Genomic DNA, 10,851 nt, shown 5'->3' with positions numbered 1-10,851 from the left:
GGCTGAAAGCGTGCGGTGGTTCCTCCCGCCGTCCCCGTGTCCCTCCCATCTCTTCGTGCCTCCGCCCCCGCATGCCGTGCGCTCGCCCGCTGCGACGTCGCTCGTTCCTCTGCCGTCGGGGTTTGTGTTTATGCGAGGCCGGGGAAGTCGCGGTGCTGGAGGCAGCCGGGAAGTTGAGAAGAGGTAGAGAGATGTGTGATAGAGAAATTTAACCTTTTGCAGCGGTTGAACGGCTTTACGCCAGTCTCGGATTTCGGCTCCAACAGAAGTGTGCAACTGCAGACATTGTGTGAGCTGCACCACAGCGGCTCTGATCACGCCAGGGAAGTTTTCTAGGCAGCCAGTGACTCCCATGTTTACATTCCTGCCTTAAACTGGCAGGAGCTCAGCAGGGGCTGGCTTCTCGAGTTGTGGTTTGGCTCCCGAGGCATTTTGCTTGTATCTCGAGAGTCCTCTGACTGCTGCATCTGTTTGGCGAGGAGTTTTGGGTTAGCTTGTTAGTGCCGCGGGGTTCCTGTGGCTGTGGGATGTGGCGTTGACGTTCTCAGCAATCCCGCCAGAGGTTTTATGGCTGAGGACCTGGTCGTTGATCGGTAGAGCTGTGGTTTGTAATAAAGCACAGGGACCGTTTCCTGGAGTAACTGTCTGTACTCCAAGGAATACCCCGTAATGGGTGAAAGTGTCTTACCAAATAGAAGACGTTTTTTCTGCCGTTGTTGAAAGCTGCTGGATTACGATAAAACCCTAAGCCATTAGCAATGGCTTGGACCTAAATTCTGGACAGGATTTGGCATCAGGAATGGCTTGGACTTAAATTCTGGACAGGATTTGGCATTAGGAATGGCTTGGACTTAAATTTTGGATGGGATTTCTGGCTTTGTATGCAAACTCTCAACACAAATTTCTAGATTTCCTTCTGGTAATAATACAGAAACATATTTTGTTGCGGTGTTCAGCTAATCCATGGATGGGATACAGCTGTTTGAAATACAGACTGTAATAAATTGATTTTGCTTTGTCCTTAGGCGTATGCTTCCGATTTGTAATAAGTGTTATTTTGCCGCTTCCTGGATTCAGCTTATCCCATTAAAATAAATGAAGTTGGTTCTCTGAAGTTTGCAGCAGCCTGTGGTCCGTGTTTGATTTATTCATACCCATGAAAGATGAAAGTTGTCTCTAAAGTAATAGCTGGAAGTGAAGGCAGACTAAAAATTAGCTTGCTTCTGTGAAAGGGAATGGTTTTTTTTCTGACAACTTTGAAGAATCATTGGTATTTGAGCAAGTCTTTCTGTCTTTTTTTTAATTAACACTGATATGTTTTTCAGATTGCACGATCGTGGTTTCTGGTGCTATAATGTGTGGTGCTATAATGCCCAGTGGTTGCAATGGATTATTTACTGAAAACACGCTGAGGGTGTTTTTGTTCATGCAAAAATTGGGGGCAGAAGATGAATTTTTAAATACTTGTGATTTTGTTATTTGAGCGTGCTGCTTAATCAGAGTAATAAACAGTATGAGATGAGAACTTCAGGCAGTGAAATTGGTGTGACAATAAGTGAAGAAAATGGGAGTTCAGCTTCAACTGTGGGAAATGTTGGTTATTCTTCTCTTTATTTTTCTACCTTGATAGAACTAAAGAAATAAACCTTTCTGTTTCTTTCTCTTACCTCTATTTTCATCGCTTGCTTCGTGCCATTTCCACTGGTGACTAGGAAGCCTTCAGTATTGCCGTGCAGGCTATTTATGTAAAGAAATAATGCCTTTTTTGGCCAAGAAAAATGTAATGTAGTTGACAGTTTTCTGTGTGAGTGTCACAGATTATTATTTTTTTTAAAAAGAAAGCCAACTACCTGAATTTTGATAGTTTCTGTGGTGACATTAGAGAAGATTTCTACCAGTCCACCACTGTTTTTTGTTAATTCTTCCATGGACTTATTGTCCTCAGGTTCTGCTCAGGGATCTGCCTTCTACTCAAGCTTTGTGCCATGCTAAAGTAGCACAACACCAGAAGAATTTCTGAGTGTTAACGTATGAGATTTGAGGAGGTTTGTATTTGTGGGGTAGGGAAGTAAATGAGGATGAAGAGGAGAAAGAAAACTTGACTTCAGTAATGTACTTGGGGAGTTTTCCCAACAACTCGGCATGATTTACAGAATTCCTATTGTTATTTTTTTTTTTTTAGGAAAAGAAATTAGCCTGTTCTTAACCCAGATTAATCTGACACGCTTAAAGAGAGATACTGGCGTGATTTTTTTCACTCTGCTTAAATGATTCTGGAAACATAATCTCCAAAGAAACGATGGCCTGCAGAGTGAGTTAAAATAGCTTCAAGCTCTCCTCTTCATCCCTCAGTAGTGCGTGAAAAAGCTGAAAATGCTTTATTTTACTTTGGCAACGTGGTTATTTCTTTATATCACCTGGAAAAGTGTTTAGTGATGTGAGATTTATACAGTGAAGCATTTTCAACTTGTATCTGAAATAGCAAAAGCGTTTAAAAACTTTGATGCTGCCATCTTTCCTTCCTCTTTCATGGATGTTTGAGTAAATACGTGTGAATACAACTTCTCAGTATCTCATCTGAACATGTCCTTGCCTTCTTTCTTGTGTATCTTATAGCTTTTTGTAATTCTGCAATCCTGTAAGGACCTGCTCTTTGCTTCAAGTAGAAGAATGTTGTTTTCCAGAAAACTCTGATTTTTGGGGGTTTCTTGCTCTTTTTGCGTGGAGTATGAAGATAAAAAGCTGCGGTTGTCTTCTGTAGTCATGAAACGCAGAACGATCTGGAGTTCAGACAAACCGGATTTTTTAAAGGAGGTTTCCTCAGCCTACTTAAAAGATCCTGTTTGTGGCACAATGTCAAACCCAGGCTTTTTAAACCCATCGAAAGGGAAGCGATCAATGACTTAAAGTAGAAACGAGAAGAGTGGAGGTGAACACTGGAAACCAGCATTGCTGCTGAGGAAGATATTCATGCAAATGCGTCCTCTATCTCATCTCTCTTTCTCTCTCCGATTTCCTTGCTTCCTCTCTCTCTGATCTGCTCCCCCTCCTCTTGCCCAAAAGTCAGAGGTATCCCCTTGCTTTGACAGGTGGAGGAGCGTGCCTCTTCGGAGGTTTCTTCTGCCCTTTGATGCCTGTTTGCAGTGCTAGTTAGTTTGAGTGGAGGTAAGTGCCTGTTTGCTCTGTAAAATTCAGCAGTTCCATCTCTGTGGAACCTGCTGAAAATGTCCTTCTGAATTTGCCTTCAGAATATTAATTGAACGGAAGAATAGTTGAGACTGTAGAACATGGGATTATTGAAGAAGCATTCAGAGATTCAGAGTATTTAACATACAGGTGCAAAAAGCTGTCCAGGACCTCAGTGCTGATCCGCTCAAGTGAGTTTTTTCTGCTTTAATGAAGTTCAAACCTACAAATATTTCTAGTTGCTCTTTGTTTAAGCAAATATACTTCTGAAATCATTACTCTGCACTGCTAGACCTTCTCTACTGTCATTTCCAATTCCAGAACATCCAACTCCATTCTACTACTAAAACCTCCGGTGGCAGTTTCCCCTAGGAACCATGTGGAAGCTATTTTCAGTACATAATGTTTAAAACAGAAGTATTGCAGAATTTCCTGCCCATTTTTTCACACTGTATGCCTAGAAGTGAGGCATTGTACCACAATATTGGACGTGGGAGTTAATTCTAAGGTTACAACGAGGAAAGCTCTGCGTGTCTAAAGCCTTTATGTTTTAGACAGACAATAGCACGGTTATTTATGTCAACCGCCAAGGGGAACGTGACCCCCTGAGACTGTAGCAGGAACTGTCCAACTGGGAGTGAAGAGCATCCTCGTGGCTTCTCATTTGACAGGAAAAGGCAATGTCTTGACTGACTTCTTGAGCAGATACAACGGTGGGACGCATGAATGACATCTCTTAGTCACTCTGCTCCAAGCTGAATTGGAAGCCCAAACTGTAGTGCTTCGCTGCCAGAAAAAATGCCAGTGTTTCCAAACTGCTTGACAGTACACAGGACACAATACTGATGTCATCTGGACTGGGACTGAGAACTAATCTCATGTCCACGTTCTCAATGAATTTTTTGATGTAGGAAGTCAATGGGACAGAGCTAGAACGCTCTTGGTGACACAAAGTGGAGTTGACAGCTTTGATTTTTTTAATCGTTCTGGATCTGATGTCAAGATGATGATCAATGTCTCTACTTTGCTAGCGAGGGAAACTCTCTTTTGATCATGTGTTTCTCAACGTGCCATGTCGCTTCTGCAGTGCTTTCAGCATTAGATTCTTCTTGTGAGAATCCAAGAGTTCTTTGGGGATAATGGCTGCATTTGGGCAAACTCGCTTGAAGTGGCAAAGATCCTCTCTTGCGCTGGACTTGAGAAATCTTGGCATGTGAAGCAGTCACAACTAACTTTTCATGTGACAAGGTTCTATCTGTCTGCTTGCTAGTTTGATTTCCTATCTTCACATGCAAAAGAAAAAAAATCTGTATTTACTCTTCAGATTTTACTGGTACTGTTTCCATGTATTCCTCCTCCCTTCTGAAGCCTTTTCCTTCTTAGTCTTGAACTTTTGGTCTCATAAATGTATGTACCTTGATAACATTTAAGCATTTTTCTCATCTCTTTGAAGATGACCACCTTTTTATAACTGCCTAATGAATGAGCAGGCAGGTGAGATGTAGGCTTGTGAGTTGGTCGCCTTACTTGCCATTCCACAAAGTAAATTTTGCATCTGCATCTTAATTTCTTTTCTGTGTGTATGTGTCTGAAGTAATTTCTGCTTCCATCTTGCAATGTGACTAATTTGCCTCTATTTTACCGAATCTTTCCTAAAATTCATACTTCATAGCGCTAAGTAGGGATATTAATAGTAGCAGGAAGATGGGAAAGCAAAGAAGATGGCTTCTCTGTGAAATCTGGAGATAACGTTTTTCTTTTTCAGAATGAAGGGCCTTTTAAGTAGAAGTGGAGGATAATGTAAGGTGTTTTCTTGGGTCTCGTAACTTTTATCTGAAAAGAATGCCATTTCTTGCTACTCTGTGATGTAAAAGTCGGACATTATTTTCAGGTAGTCTATGGTATTCTGAAATGCTAACCCAAAATGTGCACTGAAATAGATCAGTATGATTTTTTGCTAGTGAAGTTCTTGAAGATTAGATGTGGCATTTTTCAGTAGTTAACCTGTTTCTAAGGTGTAGCAGTGCTGGGTATACATTTCACTGATGCACATTAATTAAAATATCTATGCTGTGTTCACTTACGCTATCTTTCGTTTTTCTCTTTCTTTTCTCTTTTCTTTGTTTTGTTAAGCATTGCAGGCTGTATGTACCGAGTAGTTCAGACGACGGGACCAGATGGAAAAAACCTTCTGAAATTACTTCCAATTTCTAAACCTTCTGGAAGCTTTGTGCCAATAGTTCAGTCTTCAGCCATGCCAAATAATTCTAAAGCGAATATTTCTAGCCCAGTCCATCTTACTTTTAAGACGCAGCTTGCCAATACTACTGCACCTTCATCTGTTAATATTCCTGTTTTTCAGTCTCCTAATCCTGGAAGGGTTATTCTTACGAGGACATTAGACAGTCAGGAAAGTGTTAGGGCAGGTTCTGAAAAAGAAAGCTTAGTTCCTAAATCAGCTGCTAACACCCAGAGCAACTGTGTTTCAGTTGATAAACTGTCTTTGCAAAACGTTGCTGTAACAAGTTCATCTGACCAGAGTAAGACTGCATACATGGTGGTAAATACAAAAACCCATCCAGTCAGTGTGAAGTCAGCAGTGCTGCCCTCTGGCCACCACCTCCAGATACCAGCTGATGCAGAAGTGAAATCTGTCCCAGCTTCTTTTTTACCACCTGCAATACAGCAAAAAATACTTGCACCTGCAGCACCAAATGTGTCTGGAGGAGCTGACAGTACAAAAATACCGACTGTTATTTATGTGTCACCGGTGAACACAGTGAAAACTGTTCTTCCCAAGCATTTGCAAGCCATTTGCCCAAAATCTGCTGTGGAAGTTTCACAAACTTTAATAATGACAGCTACACAAAAGGGAAATAGTTCTGCTCCCGAGACAGAAGGATCTGATGGTCAGCAGTGCCAGCAAACTCCAATGAAATGGATTGTGCAAGAAAGTCCACAGACATCAGCTCCTTGCCTTATTCCTGTGAAGTCATCAAATAACGTGGCTTCCAAGATCTTGAAAACTTTGTCAGACACGAAGAATGTGGAAGTTAGCTCTGCAAATATTTTACCACTCTGTACTAGTGGTCCTGGTGGAAGCCAAACAAAAATCACACCTATTAAAGATAATGCTCTAGTCATGTACAATGGGAGAGTCTATTTGTTGACCAAAAGAGGCTCAGATGTTCTGTCAGCCCAGGCTGACAAACAAGTGTCTTCTGATGCTTCACTTAACAAGGAGACATCCAAGCTAGTTGATTCTGCTACAGTCAATAAAATAACCAGTAAAGTAGTGAACCTGGTATTGTCAAAAAATAAAGAAGTGGTGCTGTCTCAGAAAGATCCAAATCCATGTACAAACTCAAAAAAATCTTCACCAGCTGGTTTGAAAAATGACTTAAAATCTGCACCTGCAACTCTGGTGACACCAAGTGCTAATCAGCAGAATTCCACTGTAAACGAGAAAAAGAGTTTGCCCCTCACCGAGAGCATTTCAAGTGGAGTGACCCCTATTACAGCAGTAGGGACGCAGGAAAATGTATGCCAAAATGGCAAAGAAAAGATTCTTTCCCCCAAAGCAGCAAGTGCTGTTTTACCTCAGTGTAAGCAAGAGTGTGCTTGCAGTGAAGACTGGCAAAAGGTAACTCTCTCCAATAAATGCCCATCTCAATCTCTGCTAAATTGTTATATGGTCCTGGTTCTGTCTGAATAAAATGGCTTTTGCTGAGTTCACAGATTTCTGTAGCCAAGTATCCTGTCACTAGAAATGCTGGTCTAAATTGTGGTTCTATTCCATAAATGATTTTTTATAATGAATGCACTATGGAAGTGAAACAATGCATAGAGAAAAGGAAGAGATGGGGGAAAGATTACTTTTTATTTCCTCACAAGATAAATTGTGGGTAACAACTGAGACGATAGGAAAGGTGTTCATTGTTTGAGCTCTTGTAGCTATCTGCTTTCTAACGTTGTTGATGCCACGTTCTCACACCGCAGCCATTGACTGTGTTGTAGGTGTGATGTAAGGTAGAGAAGTTTGCAGCTACAAGAGGAAGTTTCTTGCGAGAGGAAAACAAGGTGGAAGAGCAGGATTTGTCATCCAGAGATGAAGGCTGGTGTTGCACTAAGTCAGCTCCAGTCTCAGACAGTGAAGGCAGGAGCTCTATTTCCTTCCTTTCATGCCATGATGGGGAGGCATCCACCTCCTTTTAACTCATGGTTTCATGTCAGGCAGAAGAGACTCTTGAGATCTGTAATGACTTTCCCCCTTCAGCCTGGACCTACATATTCTTTTTAAGATCATAATGCTGAAAAATACCTAAAAAGTCCTCAAATCCCACAAACTACTAATGAAAGACTAGGTCAAGTTTTCAGTTCCTCAGGAGGCCAGCATGAATTTGCCTCCAGATCAAAAAAAATCATTCTGAAGCTGGTTTATACTTGCTTGTGTTGATTAGGCAGAAGAGAAGATCAGCTAAGCATATTTGTGCAATTTTTTTGATATTTCATCATTGCAACAGACTGTAGGGTCTCTTTTTTGATTGTTCCTCACCTGAAAAATGGTTCAAGTAGACTTTAGTTTTTTCTTCAGTGCTGTGTGATGCCAAGCGTCAGCATTCCCGTTTGCTTTAACCTCTGTGAAAAATAGCATATCAGATGTTTGCTGCTTTTAGTCCTTAGATTTGCAGGCTGATGGGTGCCAGACAAACCGATGTGAGATTCACCTTGGAGATCAGAAATGGCTGGGGTTACAGTGAGGTTAGAGATGAGACATGGCTAATAATGCTTTGTTAGTATTAGCAGCCACAGTGCAAATACGGAATGTTTTCAGCAGTCTGAAAATGACACTGTAAAGACACTTATCTGATCTTCTGTTGTCTTCCTTTGTTACCTTGAAGTTTTGGAATATGCGATTTCCTTGTTGCTGCTTTTTCTTTTGTGGTTTACCAGTCAGACCGCGCATTTTCTGGGTGTTCCACAATGTACTTGGAGTTTTAAATAAGTAAGAAGAGTGTTACACCTATGATTATATATATATAATTTCTCAAAATTGGCATACCTGTGGCATACCTGACATATCTAACTCTTAGGGAATGACAGAACAAATGCTCACCTGTCTTTCTCCTAACTAGTTTTTAGTTTATATGTATGGAGAGAAAGAGAGAGTGAGAGAGTGTGATTGATGGCTCTCTCACTGTTTCTGTCTTTCAGATGCAGTGTGAAAAGATGGATTCACCGGGAAAGATTATTCGTACCAAACACCAAGAGAAGCCACATTGGAAATGTTACCTGGAATTAAGGAGAAAATTTGGTCTCACTAAGGAAGAGAGAGTGTACCTTAAGAGAATACCATTAAGGACCTCCTATGAGAAAAAAGAAGAAGGGGTTTGTTCCAGTAACAGCTTGAAAATGATAAATGATTCTTGCAGTTCATCATCGTTAGATGGGGAAATAACAAACCGGCATCAGCAGTGTGTTAAAGAGGAAAAGGTATATTGGAATTTTTCAATGCTAAAGCGTGTACTGCAGCACATTCAGAAAGCAGCGTAGGCATAGCCAGTACAGAGCTGCATGGTTCTTTGGACCCTCGCACCTCTGGACTCATCAGAGCAAGTCAGTAATTATGATCCCTGTGGTAATTGTTCTTAGAGCCTCTCTGTGTACTACTACAGAGCTGTGTGTTTTCAGTACGACTTAGAACCAGAATCATTTAGGTTGGAAAAGACCTTTAAGATTATTGAGTCCAATCATTAACCAAACACTGCCAAGTCTACCACTAAACAATGTCCCTAAGCACCATGCCTACCCATCTTTTAAATACCTCCAAGATGGTGACTCAAGCACCTCCCTGGGCAGCCTCTTCCTTGAGTACCCTCTAAGAATATTAATCCTTTTTTCGGGGTTCCACTGGAGGAAATTTAAAGAACAAATGCTTTTGAAGAGGACTGGGCCGTCTCGTGGTGGCTGAACAGTCAAAGGGACAGTCTTTATTGGAACAGAAACCATAGCTCTGTATCCTGATTTATATTTAGCTTTCTGCAAACAGTTATGTTTATCCAGTAGTGCAGTGTGTGTATGGAGAACAAAAGAAGAATAATTTCTTCTGAGAAACCCTTGAGTTTGAAATCGGGCGAGTGCCGATTACACAGTAATTACACATGATTTCAAGGCACTTCAGTCACTCACATGACGAGGTGTGGCTGACTTCCAAAGAAGGGTATCCACTTAGTCATGTGTAGTTTTATTAAAAGAAATTCACTTGTGTACCTATTCAGACTTCCAGATATCTTTATAAACGTAGTCCTTTGTCATTGGTTAGGAACTTACTTGGGTGCTTCTGAAAAGATTCCAGGGACGTTAGGACTTTCATCTTAATGCATGAAAGTGATTTTATCCATCCAAAGGATTCTGTTCAGCCATAGTGTTCTAAACTTTCTTTTGTGTGATTCTACTCTACCCAGTCAAAAGCTTTCTCAGGCTTTCATAATTGTGTGTTGAGCTCTGCTTTGAGCAGATCTACTGGCTGCTCTGAGTAAAGTACATAAAGATTTAAATAGCGAAACAGCTGGGAGGAATGCAGTCTTGTAATGGATACTATTGCTAAAGTTTGAGCTTTTTGGAAATGTAAGCATGAAGAATTCTCCTGTGTTTTGAATTTTCCCATCAAGTTAGATACAAAATTTTTGTCTTATGCCACGGTTATAGAACTATGCACAGGAAAGACCAAAGTGCACTGTTGTCTAAGGAAGGAATTTGATGTTCTGGAATTGTTAACTGGGTATCTTTGCTAGAAAAAAAATTAACCTGGGAAATATTTTTGCTCAAATTGCTAAAAGGAGCATCTTCCATACAGTTATTTGAAGAAGTTTGCAACAAATAATTTGTTGTAATTTGTGCTTAGTGAACTGTGATGCTGTAATGTAGAATGATGCTCAGTTTAACAAAATATATTTTGTCTGTTTCTTCTCTGCACAGATAATTGTGGATCTGGAAGAGGAATTGACTAAGAAAAGGAAAGTAAAATCCTCACCACTGTCAGACAGTGGAAAGAGAAGGAAAACATCAGTCAGATCAACCACAAGTCCAAGTTCAGAAAATACCAGCTCAAATTCTGTTGTACTTAAGAGAAGTGTTTCACCTCCACCAGTCTTACCGCAGCAAAGTATTTTCGCAGACTCTGTGATACCATCTCCAGAGAGGGACTCTGAGCAAGACCCATACTCTCAATATAGTGACATTACAGGCTCAAATGTTTCAGTTTTAGTGTCTTGTGAAGATGATACTTCAGTTCTGGAAGGTTCTTTCAGAGATGATGCTTTCCCTTTGACTCCCCCAGACTTGGATGAAACAATACGGGATGAAAAAATAAAACGACTTAAACAGCTCTTAAGAGAGCGAGAAGCAGCACTTGAAGAGATGCGTAGAAAAATGCAGCAGAGCTGAAATACTGCAGCTGATGATTTGTCTGCATTTCAGTGACTTCAAGAGGAAATTCCATTTTTAAATGAACATGAGTGTTTCTGATAGATGGAAGATCTTAATGAGATATACAATGTACGTGTATTTAGAAAAGTCTAGGTTTCTTGTTAAATCCGGAAATAGAAGACTTGGACTTGCTTCTGGGACATTATATATATCAAAAATTGCAGAAGATAGGAATTT

General features: G+C 40.6%; 1 protein-coding gene across 1 annotated transcript; it reads left to right on the top strand.

Moving 5' to 3' along the window:
* The first annotated feature begins 5,323 nt into the window (after window positions 1-5,323).
* LRIF1 (ligand dependent nuclear receptor interacting factor 1) lies at window positions 5,324-10,632 on the top strand. Its single transcript, XM_010180553.1, has 3 exons — window positions 5,324-6,829; window positions 8,401-8,679; window positions 10,165-10,632. Exons 1-3 carry the CDS (start codon window positions 5,333-5,335, stop codon window positions 10,630-10,632), a joined length of 2,244 nt encoding a protein of 747 aa, XP_010178855.1. The 5' UTR covers window positions 5,324-5,332.
* The last annotated feature ends 219 nt before the right edge of the window (window positions 10,633-10,851 follow it).

The sequence above is a fragment of the Mesitornis unicolor genome, unplaced genomic scaffold (genome assembly GCF_000695765.1).
Source record: "Mesitornis unicolor isolate BGI_N332 unplaced genomic scaffold, ASM69576v1 scaffold23213, whole genome shotgun sequence".
Lineage (NCBI taxonomy): Eukaryota > Metazoa > Chordata > Aves > Mesitornithiformes > Mesitornithidae > Mesitornis > Mesitornis unicolor.
The sequence above is the reverse complement of the archived record's forward strand: the minus strand, read 5'-3'. Positions and strand labels throughout refer to the sequence as shown.